Genomic DNA, 19,686 nt, shown 5'->3' with positions numbered 1-19,686 from the left:
CCCCACTGGTGATGCATAAACAAAATATGGTATATCCATGTGATGGAATATTATTTGGCAATAAAAAAGTGGAGTATTGGTACATGCTATGATATGGATGAATCTTGAAAACATGCTTAGTGAAAGAAGGCAGTCACAAAAGGCCACGGATTGTATGATTCTAATTATAAGAAAGGTCCAGAATAGGGCAATCTATAGAGACAGTAGATTAGTAGTTGTCAGGGTTGGGGGGCTGGGGTGGATGGGAGGTTCAAAGTAGATGGCTAAGGATTGTAGAGTCTCTTTTAGAACACTGACCATGTTCTAAAGCTGACTGTGGTGAAAGATGCACAAATCTGTGAACATACTAATGCCACTTAATTGTGTATTTTAAATTGGTGAACTGCATAGTATGTGAATTATCTCTCAATAAAGCTGTTAAAAAATATAGTGAAGATGATTAAGATGAGGGTAGAGGTAGAGACCTCTTGCCAAGTTCCCATGTCTCATTTATGGTGGCAGTGGTCGTGGATCTATTTTCTGCAGGAAATGAGATATCTGTTAGTTGAAGAATGTAGGATGCAAGCAGGTGTCTCCCCAGCCCCTTCCCAGTAGTAAGTCTGGAAGAGAGGCAAGAGGGCAGGCTTTCAGCAGCCTTTTTGTACAATGTGTCCTCCTGTGTCCCAGTCAAGTGGATTAATCCTGACTGGACCCTGATTATCAAGTGGATCAAAGAGATTTCAGCTACTATTGAGCTGGTCTCTAAAACTGAGTTGTAAGAAGTTAAGAGACTGGGGAAAAGGTAAAGCAGGATATGAAAAAAAGAAAGGAAGAACCAGATGAACAAAGAAGAAGCAAGACAGAGTGTCTGTTCTAGGGCTGGCTGCTTTTCCAGTTTCTAATCCCTTCCCGAGCCTGGCTGCCTCCACATTCTATACAATGTCCCTGCACCTTTATATGATGTTTCTCCCTTTGTTGCAGTTGGTTCGAGCCGGTTTCTGCTGTTTGCCAGCCAGAGAACCCTGACATAATGCAGGTCTGGGGCCCTGGGGCCAGGGATGGCATGTGCAAGTGTTGGGGCAATACTCACAGAAGTCGCTATGCCTGCGCTGGCGGTGGTAGGTGGAGGAGGAACTCCGTTGCCCTTTGCTGTGGCTGGTGCCTTTGCTGGAGCTTGTTCCATTGGTGGTGTCGCTGGGCGCCCGCACCCGTGCCAGGGCCAGCCCCGGGGCACCCCGGTCCCCACCCTCCTGCAGGAAGATGACAGATGAGGAACCTCAGCCCCTTCCCCTCTGTCCCAGAGGTCTCCCTCCACCCCAGGTACCGCGCATCCCGAATGTCCCTGACGCCTTCTGACCTCAGTCTTCCTGCCCAGCAGGAGGTAGGTGGCGGTCACTTCGTTGTACTTCTGGCTGGTCAAGGCCTCTTTGATTTCTTCCCGCGTGTAGCCCATACCCACCATCACCTCTGGGAGAGGGGGATGGAGAGGAGGTTCAGTCTCCCCAGATCCTTCCCTTCCACTCTTTTCTGCATCACACAGTAATGCCTGCACTTTGGCCTGTCCAGTAATCATTCCCCTTTCTGCCAGCAGCACCCTCATTTTCCTTGGAAGAATACCTCTTCTCTGCTCAGATACCCCAGCTGACTCCTGCCTGCTCCAAAGCCCAGGGGCAGGCATATTACTCAGGTCTGACCAATCAGAGTGTTCCATCCCCAAGGCCACACTGACTGCTTCAGGGGTAGCCAATGGGTCCCACCCTACAGCTTCCATTGGAAATGAAGAAAGTGGCTTCTCTTCCTGCTGAGGTGTCCAGGCCACTAGGGCATGCTGTGGTCACTTTGCAGGGAGAGCTGCCTGGGAAAGAAGTCACCACTGAGAAGATTCCTAACAACTGTCTCTGAGCACCTGGATCCAGCTGCGCCTGAAAGCTGACATATCATGGCCTTTCCAGTTATGTGAATGAAATAACATCACTATTAGGTTAAACTACATGAAATTGCTCATGTTAATTTCTGAGCTATGAAAATGGTGATTTCATATGGATCAACCAATTGTTATTTTCTGGCTGAAGCCAGAATGGCTTGGGTTTTCTGTTACTTGCAACTGTGAAGTCCTGATTAATACAGCCAGATCTGATGGTGGCTTCAGTTTCATCAGCTGCAGAGTGAGGGTTTACTAGATGGTTCCTAAGGGGCTCTTCCAGGGCTAATGCTTTAGGGCCAAATGTTCGAGGGCTCTGGGCTGAAGGGATTGGGACTGAAGGGGTAGTGAGTGAGGCATGTGCCAAGGTGGGAGTTTTTCTCAAGCATGCAGATTATTGATGGCTTTGTCCAAACTCTTCTGGAAGTCACCTGTGAGTTCTTGTGTGTTAATAGTCAAAGCTTAGACAACAGCACTTATCACATGTCTATTATGACACAAAAGCACTTGTTTCATGCCCAATGTAAACGCTTTATATAAACTCATTCATTTATAACAAACCTATAGGACAGGTTCTATGATTATCTCATTTTATAAACAAGGAAACAAAAGCACAGAGAGGGGAAGCCACTGGCCCAGGGTCACACAGCTACAAAGTAGCAGGGCAGGGACCAGAGCCCAGACTTCTCTGCTCTCCCCAGGTGCCTTGCAAACTTCTTTGACGCACTAACCAAAGAGGTAGGTGCTGGGAAGTTCCCACTCCCGGGTCTGTGGCCCACAGCCCTGCTTTCCCCGACCCTCACCTATTCGCTTGGTGTCCCCGAAGTCCTCCTCGGGCTCTGTGTATGGCTTCAACTCCTCACCCTCATAGCCGATGTTGATCCATTTGTCTTTCATGATTTGCTGCAGGAATTGGGAGCAGGACATGGAAGGGGAAAGAGAGAGATGTCAGAAGACACTGGGATAAAGACATAGCTCCCAAATGGGGCTCCTGCTCTGCCTTGCCCCCCACCTCCAAGGCCCAACACCCCAGAATCAAGGCCATCCTGAGAGCTAGCACCTCCTCTCCCAACCCCCAGCCCCCATCTGGAGCCTGCCGAAGCCACCCTTCCTCCTCCGCATCATCTGGGCCCCCAGCACCCTGTAATCATCCTAGGAGCTCATTAGCTAATTACTGGCATGTCAGGGAGTAGGCGAGGCTGTTGGGGGGCAGGGGCGGTGGCGTCAGGATGAGTCTAGGATACTTTCCCTGGGCTGCCCATCTCCCCTCAACTTTCAGTGGTGGATTGGACAGGGAGAGGAACCGTGTCAGGCAAGAGGGCTTCAGTGGAAGGGGTGTGGGGCTGGGGACTGAGCTCACCTCGAGAGTACAGCGTTTAGCTGGGTTCAGCACCAAAAATCTCCGCAGGATGCTCTCACAGTCTGTTGACATGTAGAAAGGGACCCGGTACTTCCCTCTGAGGACTCGCTCCCGCAGCTCCTGGGGGGACGGGGGTTACTGAGGGAGAGGTCCACCCCACCTCCCCAACCATCTCTCTCTCTCTCACACACACACACACAAACACACACTTTCTCTTCTTCTTTCTCAATCCCCCGACAGAAGTGACAGGGCCTCTAAGTCCTAGCCCTGACGTGATGGGAAAAACCCCACCACTTTCTCTCAACCTCGGTTCCCATCTGTAAAATGGGAACACTGTTACAGATGCAGAAGTTTTCAAACAGGTTTTTTTTTTTTTTTTAAAGCAATATAACTTTTCACTTTGAGGAAATCTTAGAGTGTGTGAGTTCTGTGAGCCAGATAAGAGGGGAGGTGGGCCAGTGAGTTGGCCTCGGGGGCCTTAGTTTTCATATTTGTAAACAGGGACCATAACACCCACTTTCCAGGGCAGGAGTGAGTTTAGAGAAATGAATGCCTAGTACAAGTCAGGCCCAGAGCAGGTGCTTTTTAAATACTAGGTTTGGGGAACTTCTCCCGTTAAGAAGCTGCTTTCCAATGCAAGAGATACAGGTTTAATCCCTGGTCTGGGAAACTAAGATCCCACGTGTCACAGGCCAACTAATCCCACTTGTCGTGACTAGAAAGCCTGTGCGCTGGAACAACTGAGCCGCATTGTCCAGAGTCTGCTCTGCAATAAGAGAAGCCCGTGTGCCACAAGGAAGACCCGGCACGGGCAAAACTGAAAACAAAAGGAGAGACCAAGTTTACAAAAGGGGACGAGAGAGGGGCATCCTGCCCGCGCCCCCCACCTGTCTTTCCAAAAAGCTATGAGGCCCTGGCAGTCTCCAAGAATGAACACTGATTTACATGCTGACTTTTTTTTTTAGGGCTTTTTAGGAGGGCCCTGCCAAGGCTACAAAAGAAAAAAATAAATTCCATGCTCCATGGCATGGCAGACCAGTGGAAGCCCCTACCATCCTGAACAAAGAACTGAGAGAGAGAGAAAATGGAGTGGGAGGTGAAGGGAGAAAGGGGTGTCTCTGGGTGGAGCCCTGTGCCAGGGTCTGGGCTGGGAGTTCCCTCCGGGTGCCTTCTCCTAACAGGGCGGGATGAGGCCTAGGCCTGGGGAGCCTCCTACACTGCACATTATCACAGCCCAGAGGGTTGTGAATATTTCATAGTGATAAGTGTTGCTTTCAGAGCCCTCATCATGAGCCAGCTGCGTTCTAAGCACTTCACACATATGACATTTATGCTCACAAGAATGCTGTGGAGCAGGGTCATGACGCCCATTTTCCAGATGAGGAAACTGAGGCCCAGAGAAGTTAAGTCACTTGCTCTGGGTTTGTGCAGCCAGAAAGTGGCAGGGCCAGGGTTCAAAGCCAGGCAATCAGGCTCTGGAACCTGTGCTGTGCAACCACTGCTCCACACTGCCTCTGTCGTGTGATGCTGCGAAGTAATCAAAGGGACATTGACCCCTCCACCAGGGCAGCTCCCAGGGGTGACACTCTGGCCTGATGCCAAGTCCTGGTGAAGGGCCTCACACACCCAGCCTGGCTGTAAGTGTCCCCACAAGGAGAGGTTCAGAAAGACTTGTTCAAGGTCACTCAGCAAGGAAATGACAGAGCAGAGATGGCTCCCAGCCACACAGCCAGCAAGGCCTGGGGTGCCTGGTGGGGAAAACAGGACAGCAGCAAGTGACAAGAGCCTGGGACGGGTGAGACCCCGGCCTGGCCCTTTGGGAAGATCTCCTGATTTCACGCTTGGGGCTCAGGAAGATTGTTATCTGATCTCATCAAGTCCTCACATCGCTGCTATGAGGCTGGTACTTTAGGGTCCTCACTGAACAGAGGGGGAGACTGAGGCTCAAAGGGGCTGGCTGACTGGCTGACGCCATGGTGACAAGGGGCCCCTCCAACTTATCACTCAGGGCTTTGCTGTCCTGTCCTTGGCAATGACGTCCCCGATCCCCTGACTGCTCCTCTCGGCCACTTTGAGCAGGCCTGAGCACTCCTGCCGGAATTTTGGAATTCCCACCCGAAATGCACCACCTGGATCCAATCAGGAGGAAACACTGGGCAACCCAGGCCGAGGGAGGCTCTTTCTCCAAGATGACTGGCCTGAACTCATCACTGCCGGCCGCGGAAGACAAAGAACCGCCCAGGAGCTGTTCCAGATGAAAGGAGACTAAAGAGACAGGACAACCGAATGCAATGAGGGTGCCCGAGGGGACGCTGGGACAGGAGAAGAAAATAGCTGCCAAGGATATTCTTGGGATGACTGATGAAACCCAAGCACGGGCCGTGGGTTAGAGCTGGGGACTGCATCAGCGCTGGATTTCCTGAGCGTGATCGTGGACGGAAAATGCCCCACCTCAGGAGATCCCGGCTATACGCAACCTTCAGAGGGGGAAGGGATGTGGTGTCTACAACTGACTCCCGTATGTTCCAACAGGAACCGCGATGGCAGTGAGAACACGGGCATATGCAGACACATACATGCAGCACACGTGGCCACGGGCTGGCAATCAGAGCATCTCCCGAAAAGGACTCTGTCCTCTGTTCTAGTCTGACAACTTCTCTGTTGATCAGCATGTTTCAGAATTAAAAATTCAAAGGGAGAAAAAAAAAGAAACAACCCAACACTACAACTCACCCCACGCTTCCCACCCCCTTCTATAGAACTGGCCAGCATCTAATGTGCTATATATTTTGCTTATTATTTTATTTTCTGCCTGGCTCTGTTGCAAGAATGTCAGCATAAGACAAGGATTTTTTTTTTTTTTTAGTGCACCATTCAATGGTTTTTTAGTATATTCACTGAGCTGTTGCAGTTATCACTCAAATCCATTTTAGAACATTTTCATTACCCCCAGGAGAAACCCTGTCATCCAACTCCCCCCGCCTCCCTCGTCTTAGGCAACCACTGATCTGCTCTTGGTCTCTGTGATTGCCTGTTCTGGACACTTCATAGGCATGGAATCTACCACGGGGGGCCTTTAGTGACTGGCTTCTCCCACTTGGCCTGTTTTCAGGGATCACCCGGGGAGCAGCATGTCTCCTTTGTTTACCCCATGTCTGCAAAACTTAAAATAGAGCCCGACTCGTGGACAGTAAACAATAACTATATACGGAGTGGATGGGTGAGTGAGCGGGGTTTGAATCCAAGCTTGCCAGCTGCGAGCCCATGCCCGAACCCCGACGTTGTCCTGCCTGACCCCCATCTTGCCTTGAGAACTCAGCCCCGCCCCTCCGGGCCTCTGCAGGGGAGGGATCTGGGGGATGGGGACTGTGAAGGCCAGAGACACCCTCCCCAGGGGAGTCAGAGCCCCCGTGCCAGCCTCGCCCAGCACCTTGAGGTTGTGCCCGTCGAAGGGCAGGGAGCCGCTGACGAGCGTGTACAGGATGACGCCGAGGCTCCAGATGTCCACTTCCGGCCCGTCGTACTTCTTGCCCTGGAACAGCTCCGGGGCGGCGTACGGGGGGCTCCCGCAGAATGTGTCCAGCTTCGAGCCCAGCGTGAACTCGTTGCTGAAGCCAAAGTCGGCAATCTTGATGTTGGCCTCGGCGTCCAGCAGGAGGTTCTCGGCCTGCCAGGCAAGGAGAGGGCAGAGGGCGGATGTGTGCGGCGCCAGAGCCAGCCAACCTGGGGCGGTCGCGGCCTCGTCCCTTCTTCCTGTGTGACCTCGGGCAGTGACTTTACTTCTCTGGGTCTAGTTTCCTCATCCATATGACAGCGATAATCAGGGTCCCCACCTCACAGGGACGTGTGAGAATTAAGTGAGTCAAACCATGCAAAAGGCCTCAGACAATGTTTCACGCCCGGTAAGTGCTATGTAATGTGCTTCTCTGGTGGGTCAGCAGTAAAGAACCCGCCTGCCAAGGCAGGAGACGTGGGTTCCATCTCTGGTCCGGGAAGATCCCCTGGAGAAGGAAATGGCACCTTGCTACAGCATTCTTGGCTGGGAAATCCCCTGGACAGAGGAGTCTGGCGGGTTACAGTCCATGGGGTCTCAAAGAGTCAGACCCGACTGAGCGACTAAATAACAAGCACTATATAATTAATATTAGCTCTTATTCTTCCACGTAGCCTGCAGGGCTGAAGGTCCTCAGGCACTCCCCTGCCCATCTCTGAGTCTCAGTTCACCCAGCAGAAAAAAAATGAGGATGGACTGCTCAACACTTATAAAAATGAAAATCATTTCATATAAAACTTACTATGCACCTACTATGCACCGGGCTTTTAGACTATCCTTTCTAAAAGTAGCTACATAATGCGGGGCTAGTACAGATTCTGGAAGCACCCTAGCTTTGAATCCCAGCTCTACCACCCACTCGCTGTGTGAGTTCAGGTGGATTACCAGCCCTCTCTGTCCCTCAGTTTCTGGTGTGTAAACTGAAGGTCATTATAGCACCGGCCTCACAGGCGGTTTTGGGGTTCACTGAAAAGTGCTCATCGCAGCACATGGGACAGAGTCAGCACTCAATAAATACTCTACATGCTATGTATAGGCTTTTGTCTATTTTTGGTGCCAGGGGTTTGTGTATTTGCCATTTCATAGGCGAGAAAACAAGAGGCTCAGGGAGGCCACGTCACGCCTCCCTGAGAGCATGAAAGTAGCAGAGCTGGAACCCAGAAGAGGCCTGCCGTCTCCACAGCCCGAGTGTGGAAGAAGCCTCCTGCACCCCTCTTCCTCTCGTGTGTTGACTACACCTGACGCACAAAAAACCTACCCTTCAGAATGCTGCTGGCGCCCGACCCCTGCCAACCTCTGCCTTTCCCCAACCCAGCGTGCAGGGCTTCCTCCTGGTCTCCCTCCCTCCTGGTGGTACATTTCCGTACCACCCTTCCGCACCTCTGACCTGACAAAGGGACAGAACCCGTACAGATATACACCAAACCTCCATCTAGGGGCACCTCCATCTTGCTCAGGGGTGACACTCCCCGTTGTGGCATCGGAGGCTCCAGAGTTCAGCCCCACCCTCCCGTCTGGGTTGCTCCTCCTCGGCGGTCCCCTGGGTGCACTAACCGGATCCCCAAGTCCCCTTTTAGCCACTTCCAGGACCCTCCACCAGGGGGCGCGCCTCCCCTAGGCTGTTGGCAATGGCTCGCTCACACCCCTGCAGGGCAAACTCACGCCTCTGAGGAGCTTCCTCAGCAGGCTGTGTGGGGATTAGGGCAGCACAGAGACAGTGTTTCGAACTTCTACAGCAGTTTGGCAGAATTTTCTGTTTGTTTTTTTTTTACTCTTATAATAATCATCTTAAAATCAGGCTTGCATTTTATTTTTTCTTCTATTTTTTTGGTCTCACTGGGATCTTAGTTCCCTGACTAAGGATCGAACCTGTGCCCCCTGCGGTGGAAGCGTGGAGTTCTAACCACTGGACCACCACAGACGTTCCTTGGGCTTGTACTTTATACATCTCTTTTTCCTTTAATTTTTATTACACTTTACCCAAGCCCCTGTCCACAACGGCTTGGGAGCTGAAACCACTCAAACAAACCCAGTATTCTGTGCTGGAAACCTTGAGAAGCAGTTCCTTAAGTACTTAGCCCAGGGCCTGGGACACAGTGGGTGCTCAAGAAATCACCATCAGGACAACGGACAACCTGATTCGGACCAGACACACGTTTCCTGAGAAAGGAGGTTCTCTTGGGTGGGAGGTGTGCAGCAGGGGCCCTGGGACACAGAGCCCAGCCCGGTGGTGCGGCGGAGCAGGGCAGGCCCTGCTGAGTCTCCCGTCCCCACCAGGCGCTCGCCGTCCCTCTCGAGTTCAAAGATGCCTGTGACTCTGATACCCTGGAGGCTGTGGGACTCTGGGGCTCTAGGATCTCAATTCTCGAAGCTTCCTGAATGTTCTAAAGTCTCTGGAGACTGAGAGTGATGTTCCGTACCGTGTGCGTCCAGCGACCTTGCCCGGGACGCGGGTGACTGCCCGAGGCCGTTCGGGGACACTGTTTCTTTCCCCTGTGTTCACGCCTCCCGCCCCCGCCCCCACCTGCTCCCCGCTTTGGCTGGCCTTGTTTTTGCCACAGAAGCCTGGGGACAAGTCAAGGGGTTCTGGATGCAGTGGGAGAGCATGAGTAGGCAAGGAAGGGAGATGCGGTGGAGGGTGCGGGGTGTCGGGGGACTGCAGCGGGCGTCTGCGGGCTGAGCCGGGGGCTCACCTTCAGGTCCCTGTGGACAATGTTTTTCTGGTGACAGTAGTGCACAGCCGATACGATCTGCAGGGGACGGGAGAAGAGGGGAGCTTGGTTACTTGTGGCCCCCTAAGCTCTCAGGCTCCTTCAGAGACCCCATGAACCTACCCACAACTGAGCTCTGGACTCCAGGCCTCCCCAAGCACAGGCTGTGACGCTGGGTCCCCACCGAGTCCTAACTCTGCCCACTCCCCACCCAGTCACAGCAGGAAATGAAGACGGCGCTGCCCCGACACACGCCTCCACGCAGAGGAGGAGCCGCCCTCCTGGCAGGGGCATGTCGAGAAACACACACGAGAGCATCATACACCCAAACACAGACAGGCAGCCCCAGCACACCGGGGCTTAAGCCCTGCGCACCCAGCATAGCTGTGTCCAGCAGCTGGACAGTGCCGGATCAACATTCTTGCTCAGGTCTCTCCACCCTCCAAACCCTCTTACGTACCCGGGCATCCTCACTGCCACGCACCTGTACATCCACACACCTCCTTATCCACCTGGACATCCTGGCGCCATACACACTCTGGCCCATCAACCTATATGCCCACCCTTGGGCTCCCTCGCACCTGCTTATATACCCGAGCATCCTCACTGCCACAGAGCTGAAACCACACGCCCTCTTACCCACACGCCTGGGCACCCATATATTTTGTGCCCTCTTACCCACAAACTTAAACCCACACTTGGGGTTCCCTCACCCACACACCCCAGCTACCATTTCCACTTTTACCCAAAGAGCTACACACCTATATCCCTGGACACCCACACTCCCTTACGCATCTCAGCACCCTGGTACCTGCGTGCCCTCTTAGGCACACTCCTATATACTGGGCGCACCTTCACACTCACACACCAGACACTGGCCTACCTGGGCACCTTCAGGCTTGGTCCTCTCACCGAGCCAGCTAGGTAGCTGCACCCCTGCATCTGAATAGCCTCACATCTGGCCCTCTGCATGCCCATGGCCACCCAACTGTCCACCCTCACCCCCACCCCGACTTAAGCCACGCCCCCAGGCCCTGCAACAGCCCAGACTCACAATCAGACCCTCATTCCTGGAGACTGGCCGCCCCTCCCAGCCCCGCCCCAGCCATGACCCTGACCTGTCGGAACTTGGCTCGAGCCTCCTTCTCCTTCATTCGGCCGTGCGACACGAGGTAGTCAAACACTTCTCCTGCAGGGCAGAGGCCAGTGGGTCAGGCGGGGCATGGTGGGGGGTGGCGGCGCAGAGAGCAGGGCAGGGAGGGGAGGGGCAGGGCATGGTGTCGGGGCAGCACGGAGAGCAGGGCGGGGAGGGGAGGGGCCTCACCAGCACTTGCATATTCCATCACCAGGTACAGCGTCTTCTCCGTCTCAATCACCTCGAAGAGCTTCACTGCAGTGGCCAGGGGGTGGTGGTAGAGGGGTTAGGCGAGAAGAGACCCCTCAGCCTCCACCTGCACTCGGTAACTGCACATGTGCTGACCACGACACCCCTTACTCAAGAACAGTCAATGGCTCCCTACTGATGGCAAGATTTTTCCAAACTCCCTGACCCCACTTGACCACCGTCTCCACTTCCTCACAAGAATGTCAGCTCTGTGAGGCTGGGGATGTGTGCCTGTTTTCTTCACTGCTGGGCCCCAGAGTCTGGCACATGAGCAGCCACTCAGGGAATACTTACTGAGTCCATGAACAAACGGATAAATAAATGCTGCGGCCACATTCAGGCCAGGCCATATCCTGCTTCTCTGGTAAAGACCTCACTCTCTCGGCTCTGACTAATGATAATGACAATGACAATGGATGCTGCTGATGACAATAATCAGAGCGGCTCCCACAGCTTAGCTCCGAACTAAGTGTTCTGCACGCACGATCTTATCCGGTACTCACAATGACCTTGAAGTAATAAGCCCTCTTATCACCCCCCACTCCAGAGGAGGACACTGAGGCTCAGAGAGGTTGAGTGACTCACCCAAGGTCACACAGCCAGGAAGCAGGGATACTGCTATGAGAAAACATTTCTTTCTAACTGCTGTAATAGCCAGTTCTCTCTTCCCCCGATTCTCTTTTCCCAAGTGCCCCGGTTGGTATCCACCAAGCCCACTCCCTTCCCCTCCTCACCGATGTTGGGGTGGTTTAGGCCCTTCATGATACGGACTTCTCGGAACAGCTGGAAGAAAGGAAAAAAGAGAAAGATGAGGGTGGGGGGTTTCAAGGACCCTCTCCCCAACCTTTCCCCCGCCTTGCTCCCTCTCCTGGGGTCTCACCTTTTGCAGGCTGCTGGGGTTCAGCTGGGTTTTGTCAATGATCTTGATGGCGACCTGGAGATGGAAGAAAGGGGGAAAGGTCAAGGTACCACAGGTCCTCAAGCTGGGAAAGGGCCCCTCATCCAGACACCCTGGTATGTCCTTCCTTTGTCCCCTTTCAGAAACAGCGCTCTACCCGGGCCATTCTTAGTGGATGGGGATTGGAACCGCAGGGCCTTTGCACATGCTGTTATCAGCATCTCCAGTGCTACCCTTACTTCTGCAGGGAAATATCCCCTATGCCATCATGGGGTCTGGTTGGGGCTGCTCCAGGGGCCTGTCCAGAGTGAGGGTGACCGAGACCCTGAGGGGGCCCCTGTGTGAGGGCATCTCAGATCATTCACACTGTGGAACAAGAAATAATAGCTCACATTTATCAAGTAGTCACATGAGCCAGGCCGTGGTCTATGTGCTTTACAAATGAGAACTCTTTTTTTTTTTGGCCACCTGGCATGTGGGATCTTAGTCCCTCAAGCAGGGATTCAACCTGCACCCTTTGTACTGGAAGCACAGAGTCAACCACTGGACCACCAGGATAAGTCCCTAAATGAGAACTCTTTGAATTCTCCCAACAACCCCAGGAGATTATCCTCATTTTCACAAATGGCACAGAGCTGTTCCAAAATGTGGCCAAGGTTATACGGCTGGGAAGTTTGTGGGCTGGGGGTTGAACTTATGCAGCTTGACAGAGTCAACCTTTTACACACTTAAAATCTATAGCTAGTTTTGAAAGAGTTTTGGGATAGTCATCATTGGGGAAAAATCAAAATGTTATTGAAGCCTCTTTATACTTATCTTGCAGTTTAGCTAAGTTTTTATTTTGAATTACACATTAGGGTACAGCACTTCAAAAGTCTTAATCCAGCTTAGGTCTTTGGTTTTCTCAAAGAGTTTTGGGGTTACCCTCAGTCACCCCAGATCCACTGGATTACAGAACTCTTCCCCTGGGAGGCTCTGTTCCCTAAGAAACCCCTGGAGTCACGTTCAAAACCCACGTGAGGGGAATAATGCACTTTTTGCAGGGGAAGAGGGTCCCTAAGCTTCCTTTATATTTTCACAAATGGGTTTTTAATCTCGACAAGCACTTTGTATGCCAGTATTGAGATGATCATATGGTTTCTGTCCTTGAATCTGTGAATGTGGCAAAGTACATGAATAAATTGTCAATTTGAAAAGAACTGTGCATTCCTCAAATAAACCCAGCCTTGTCACCATGCAGCTTTCTTTAATTGACACGTCAGAGTCTATTTGCTAATATTTTGTTGAAGCTTTCTGTATCTATATTCACACGTAAGACTAGCCTCCAATTTTATGTCTTACCTGGTTTCACTGTCACTGTTGAACAAGCACATAAAATCTGGCAGCGGAACCTCTTTCTCTAGTCTCTGGAAGTACTGGCATAAAACTGGAATGTTTGGTACAATTTGCCCATAAAACCACTGGGGCCTGGTATCTTTTGTGTGTATGGCATACACAATGTGAGAGCAGGAGAAACTGCTCCTGTCGCTTCTCTAAAATTGAAAGAGGTGTAGAGGGGTCATAAACACACCCAATCTCTTTTTATCCCCCACAATGGCACCCCACTCCAGTACTTTTGTCTGGCAAATCCCATGGATGGAGAAGCCTGGTAGGCTGCAGTCCATGGGGTCGCTAGGAGTCGGACACGACTGAGCGACTTCACTTTCACTTTTCACTTTCATGCATTGAAGAAGGAAATGGCAACCCACTCCAGTGTTTTCGCCTGGAGAATCCCAGGGATGGGGGAGCCTGGTGGACTGCCGTCTATGGGGTCGCACAGAGTTGGACACGACTGAAGCGACTTAGCAGCAGCAGCAAGTGTGAGTTACAGACTCCTCTCCATTTCTGCAACATTGTTGCCACACTCAGTGTATATATGCCCACCTTAGAAGGCTAGGTGGGGAGGGTGCCTAAACATGAATAAACCTCTTGCATTCTCAATCAAGATCACTGGAAGACTCCATTGTGGACTCCAATGGTGGACTCCAAAGTCCACCATTAAAACAGGGAGGTGGCCTAGGTGTAGGGGCTTCCCAGGTGACACTAGGGGTAGAGAACCCGCCTGCCAATGTGGGAGACGTAAGAGACATGGGTTTGATCTCTGGGTGGGGAAGATCCCCTGGAGGTGGACATGGCAACCCACTCCAATATTCTTGACTGCAGAATCCCATGGACAGAGGAGCCTGGTGGGCTACAGTCCATGGGGTCGCAAAGTCGGACACGACTGAAGCGACTGAGCATGCGCGCACGGCCTAAGTTTAGGCACAAAAGCCATGTGACTTCAAAGAAACTGTGCATATGGCTTGCCTGTGACCTGACTGAGATGCCCCACAATTCCAGGGACGCCTGAAACTAGCTCTCTTCTCCTACTTGGGTTGTTCTGGAACAAAAATCGAAGATGTTCTGAGAGTCAGAGATTTACCTGCGGTCACAAAGCCAAGTGAGGGCCAAGCCTGACCTCCTCCCACCAAGCACCAGGGCTGCAGGATTCTGCCCCCAGCCCTGCTCCCCGCCCCACCCTCCACTCACCTCCCGGCCAGTAAGGATGTGGCGGGCTAGCTTGACTTTGGCAAAGTTGCCTTTCCCAATGGTCCTCAGCAGGCGGTAGTTGCCTACGTGGGGCTGCTCCTCAGGACAGGAGGCGATGGAGTTCCGGCAGCGGGCGCCCAGGGAGCGGCTGGACCAGGACGGGCCCTTGTCCGAGGAGCGGCCACTGCCCAGGGTGCCATGCTGAGTGGGGGAGATGGAGCGTGAGTGGCGGGCAGCGCCCGTCCAACCCGCCAGCATGCTCGGGCGGCTAACTCCAACCATGGCCACTGCCCCCCTCAAGGCCCTTTGCAAACCCATGCAGGACAGAGACCTTTGGTTCCCCTACCCTTCTCTCCAAAAAGACGTCTCCAAGAACAAAGATGCTGGGGGCCCCCCAACTCTTAGGCACCTGGGACCCCAGATATCAGCTGTCTTCTTCTTTCCCCTTCCCTTTGATCAGGCTACCCCTGCCTCAATGTCCTCTCCTAATTACTGGGACCTCCATCAGCTCCAAGATACTTGATTCTAATGCTGCAGCCCTCAACCCCCATGTCTGAACTCAACCCTCTACCCCAACTCTCACTGCTCCTAACTTTCCATATTCTCTCTGTCCCCACCCAGCCCCTCAATTCCATGGCAAACCCATGTATCAACATTTCACTCCCAGTTTCCTGCTCCTACTGTTTTCTTCTGATCCTTACTGCCCCCAGTTCTACTCCAAACACTGTAACCAAGCGTCTTTCATTCCACCCTGACACTATAGGCCACACTGTTAACCTTCCTCTGGTAGGAGACTTTGTTGCCTCCTCTATCCCCCCACCCCCACCACTGCCCTGTGAAACACCGCAGCTCCATCGGCGCCCCGACCCGCGGTCTCCCACGCCACACCACAATCTGTCCCTGACGTTCTGTTCCTGCCGTCCTGTTCCTTCTGGGCCTCTCCCCCCGCAGGTCACCTGCCTGCTCCTGGCTGCCCTGCCCTCATTGTGAGCCCCAGGGACTGTGCCTCCCTTTCAGAGCGGGGGCCCAGGGTGCGGGAGACAGAGGCCCCAAGCCAAGACGGCTCAGCTCAGACCCTGTGCTGTCCCTGAGCCCTTCCCAGGGCTGGGGGATGGGACTCAGGAGGACAGGGAACTGAGGAAGAGAGAAGGCTAAATATGCAGCAAAGAGAAGGGCCCAGGGCAGCTCCTTGCAGGGACTCTGCCAGGCCACTTAACAGTGATGAGGACCAATATCTAATGAGCACTGGTCATTAAAGCATCATCATCCCCATTTTACAGGTAGGAAAACTGAGGCTCAGGGCTTCCCGGGTGACTCAGATGGTAAAGAATCCGTCTGCAATGCAGAAGACCTGAGCTCAATCCCTTGGTTGGAAAGATCCCTTGGAGAAGGGAATGGCTACCCATTCCAGTATTCTTGTCTGGAGACTTCTGGGACAGAAGAGCCTGAAGGGCTACTTATAGTCCATGGGGTCACAAAGAGTCGGACACGACTGAGTGACTAACACTTTCACTTTCAACTGAGGTTCATAGCTGGGACCTGAACCCAGATGGTGTACCCCAGAGTTATGTCTTCCCCTTCGCCACACCATGCTGCCTCACGCTCCTGTCATTTTTATTAAGCAGCCTTTACTACGGGCCAAATCCTGGGCTTTAATGCACCTCATCTGCATTTAATCCCCACAGCAGCCCATTGAGGGTGGCACCAGCACCCCCATATTCCAGAGGAGAAACTGAGGCTTGTGGTGAGATGCTGCCTTGTCAAGGTCACACGGTTCATTCATAAGAAACAGGGAGGTAATGTTCCCCATGAGGGGCAGAAAGACAGCCATAGTGCTGGAGCCCTAGCCACATGCCTGCGGCCCACTGTGCCATCACCCTGGCCTCCAAGGGGGGCCCGATTATGATCCGCACTCCTTACACAGGGACCCCAGGGCTGAGGCACGGTCAGTACCTTGCCCAAGGTCACAGGGCAGAAGGAACAGAGTGCCTAGGATTTGAACCCGGCTCTGCAGACTCCTGAGCCCCCAGCTCTTTCCCACATTCCCCGCTGGGCTGCTCACAACCCCAGGCCTCCTCCCAGGGGAAGGTGGGAAAGGAGTTGGAGATCCTGGCAGATAACAGCTCTGATTCTCACCCAGATAAGGGCTTGGAGAAGAATCCCCATTAGGTGGCACCAGGGGAGCCAACTGGGGCTGGGCTGGCATCCCACTGAAGGCAGCGTGGCTGAGGAACCCCTGCAAGGGGCCGCTGGGGCAGTGGGTGATAAAGCCCCCAGGGGCTGGGGGCGGGAGCTAAAATTGGCGAGCACCACCAGCTGGCCCAGCTCCCTCCTGACCGGCTGGCGCCCCAACACTGAGCCTGTTGCTAGGGAACCTCCAGAGGCTGGGTGGTAGGGGGCCTGGAACTTGGGCATGACCCCACATGGCTGTTGTCATGGTAGGTGGCTTCATGTCCAGGTGGCAAAGGAGGGGGGTATGATGACCTCAGATTCCAGAAGAGGTGACCCTCTGCCAGGACTGACAAGCAGATCTTACAGACTAGAGTTGGGAGGAGAGGGGAGAATTAACCATCCCCGAATTTCCCCACACATCTGAACATGAGGAGGAGGAAGTGCTTGTATGAGCCCTGTTTGCTGGATGAGGAAACTGAGGTTCAGAGAGGTGAGGTCACTTGCCTGAGGTCACACAGCTAGGGAGGGACAGAAACTCGATGTGAACTTGTGCTTCTCCGGATAACCAAAGTCATTAACAACAACAATAATAATAGCAGCTACAATAGGCCTGGTCCTATGCATCTTATTCACATAATCTCATTGGCTCCTTTTACAACATCCCTAACAGGGAGGTGCTACCATCCATCCCATTTAGAGGTGAAGAAACTGAGGCTCCAAGCAGGGAATGGGCCTGCAGGCCCACACAGCAACCAGTGACAGCCCTGTACTGAGGATGCACTGCTGTCTGACTCGCACCCGCGGTCACAGCAGCTGCGAACACGTGTGGGGCGCGTCCTGTGTGTCAGGCTTGCCCCATCATCTCCACTAATCCTCTGAGGAATTCAAATGATCACCCCCATTTTGCAGGGCAGGAAACTGAGGCTCAGAAGGAGAGAACCAGCTATCTGAGGTCACAGGGCAAAGTGGCTGGCATAGCCAGGCCTGTGGGCTCCCTGTCACAGCCTGGGGTGACTGGGGGAGTGGTGGTTCTCATTGGAAACTCCAAATCAGAGTCTGGCCCGGAGCATGATGGCCGGTGGCGGCAGTGGTGATGGTGATGAGGGACAGAGCTTTCTGAGGCAGGGTCCTGCGAGACGAAGGGACAGAGACAAAACTCTCTGGTGGGCATCTAGGGTGAGGCTGGCTGGGGATTGGCAGGGAGCTGGCAGAACGCCCGGGGGGGAAAGGGATGAAGAACCCAGCTGGGGAAAAGTCTGGCATTGTTTGGTGGGAGAGTCTTCAGAAGTGCTGAGAGTGAACAGAAATTAGGGAAATGAGGATTAGGGGGATCGATCTCCTTGGGGTTGTTCCGGGATGTGGTGTAGGGGCAGGGGGACCTGGGAACAGTGGGAAGGGTCCAAGCCATGGGGCAGTGGAAGTCAGTGGCCAAGGATACCTGAGCCAGGGGCCTGGGTCTTGAGGAAACTCCTAGAAGTTAAAGAAGAGGGTTTCCAGGAGCAGTCCCTGGAACCAGAGAGAGGTCCAGGGGCCTGAAATCCTGGGGAAGGGGCTTCCCGGGCAAGCGGTGGATCCAAGGGACAAAGCCTGAGCCTGGTGGGAGGTCAGGGGCCTAGGAACCTGGGGAGAAAGCTCCCAGCAGACAGACACCAAGAGAAGAGGGCTTAGACCAGGGCAAAACCAGAAGCTTCAAGCCCAGGAGTCTTCTGGAAGAAAGATCTGGGGCCAGGCCTTGTGGGCTGGGGAAGGGTTCTGACACTGAGGAGGGGGCTTCCCTGGGAGGCCAGACCCCCTGGCAAGGAAGAGGGAGGCCCTGGGGGCAGCAGAAGGGATGGGGGCCTTGAGCTCTAAGGGGTGAGGTAGTATCCTGTCAGAAGCGGGGGTCACAGGGTTGAGGGCTTGAGGAGGGGGCTTGCCTGAAGCAGAGGAGTTGATACAGGAAGGATGAGGCCTGGAGTCAGATTGGTTCAGGGCCTAGAAATCTGAGACTGAGCTGGGGGTGCCTGGAAGTTGGAAGCCAAGGCTTCCTGGGAGAGGAAGAGACCAGAGAGGGTCCGGGGTGGGGGGGGATCTGTGGGGATGGGAGGTGCTGAGGATCCAGAGACAGGGCTGCTTGGAAGATGGGGACCAGGCCTTGGAAGTGGAGAGACCTTGAACAAGCTAGAAAGGGCCCTCGGCCCAGGAAAGGTGGAACTGGCTTCCTGTGAGGGGGTGCCCACAGGAGCCAGGAGCATTCTGGAGGGCCGGAAAGCTGTGGATGAGAAGAGGGGATCATGGGGAACCCGGCACCCAGATCCAGTCGCCGAAGGCCAGAGGGCAGAGGAAGCACCGGGCCAGGCCTCCCTGGGTGGGGGAGCGGGGGCCGGGGCTGGGCCTTGGGGTCAGGAGCCCGGCAAATCCGGGAAGGGGCCAGCAGTCGGAGGCAGGCAGCCTGGAGGGGAAGGGGCTTAAGAACACTCCGGAGAAGGGAGGGGCTCCTGCAAGGCAGGGGAGGGGGCTTCCTGGAGAGAAGAGACCCAAGCGGAAGCGGTCTGCAGAGGGACAAGAGAGGGGTCCCGCGAGAGAGGCGCCCCCAGGGGTCGGGCTGGGCTGAGGAGTGAGTGGGGGAGGGTCGAGAGGCCTGGAAGTCCGGGCGGGGGGTCGGGGGGTGGCGGGCCGGGCTGGAAAACGAAGGTAGGGGCTTGTGTGGCCAGGGGCACAGCAAGGCGAGGGGTTCGGCGGCCAGACCCGGCCGGGGCTCCCCAAGGGGCCGGGCCCCACTCACCGTGTCCGAGTTCCGATCGTTGCCCGGGGCTAGCGCCGTCCGCGAAGACATCTTCTCCGAGTCCCGGGGGACTGGGCGGCCGGGTCGGGGGGGGCGGGGGTCCCGGGGTCCCCTGTCTTCCCCTCCCCCCCCCCGCCGGCCTGGGGACGCGAGCTCAAAAGCTGGGCGCTGCGGACACCCGGGTTCGCACCGTGGGAGAGGGGGCAGGGCGGGGGAGGGAAAGGGATGCCGAGGGTCCTAGTGGCCCCGAACGGCGGGGGCCCGGGGCACCATGGGGGCGGCGGGCAGGCGGGAGGGCGGGGGCCGGGGAGGGGGCGCGGAGCCGGCCCGGGCGGCGGCGGAGGGAGGTGGCGGAGGGGCCGGGGAGGAAGGGACG

The 19,686-nt window shown here is 54.5% G+C and overlaps 1 protein-coding gene across 2 annotated transcripts in view; it reads right to left on the bottom strand.

The window, feature by feature from the left end:
• MARK4 (microtubule affinity regulating kinase 4) overlaps window positions 1–19,563 on the bottom strand; it is a 30,075-nt gene extending 10,512 nt beyond the window's left edge. For both annotated transcript variants that reach the window (XM_061388634.1, XM_061388632.1), the window contains exons 1-12: window positions 19,311–19,563; window positions 14,375–14,575; window positions 11,789–11,842; window positions 11,643–11,691; window positions 10,849–10,914; window positions 10,643–10,713; window positions 9,507–9,563; window positions 6,691–6,927; window positions 3,261–3,380; window positions 2,704–2,803; window positions 1,337–1,446; window positions 1,070–1,229 (exon numbers count right to left, since the gene is read on the bottom strand). In XM_061388634.1, the coding sequence (XP_061244618.1) occupies window positions 1,070–1,229; window positions 1,337–1,446; window positions 2,704–2,803; window positions 3,261–3,380; window positions 6,691–6,927; window positions 9,507–9,563; window positions 10,643–10,713; window positions 10,849–10,914; window positions 11,643–11,691; window positions 11,789–11,842; window positions 14,375–14,575; window positions 19,311–19,361 (1,276 nt within the window). In that variant the 5' untranslated portion in view covers window positions 19,362–19,563. The remainder of the gene's footprint in view (window positions 1–1,069; window positions 1,230–1,336; window positions 1,447–2,703; window positions 2,804–3,260; window positions 3,381–6,690; window positions 6,928–9,506; window positions 9,564–10,642; window positions 10,714–10,848; window positions 10,915–11,642; window positions 11,692–11,788; window positions 11,843–14,374; window positions 14,576–19,310) is intronic.
• Window positions 19,564–19,686: the final 123 nt, after the last annotated feature.

This window comes from Bos javanicus, chromosome 18, assembly GCF_032452875.1.
Source record: "Bos javanicus breed banteng chromosome 18, ARS-OSU_banteng_1.0, whole genome shotgun sequence".
Classification (NCBI taxonomy): Eukaryota; Metazoa; Chordata; class Mammalia; order Artiodactyla; family Bovidae; genus Bos; species Bos javanicus.
This window is presented reverse-complemented; position numbering and strand designations above follow the sequence as displayed.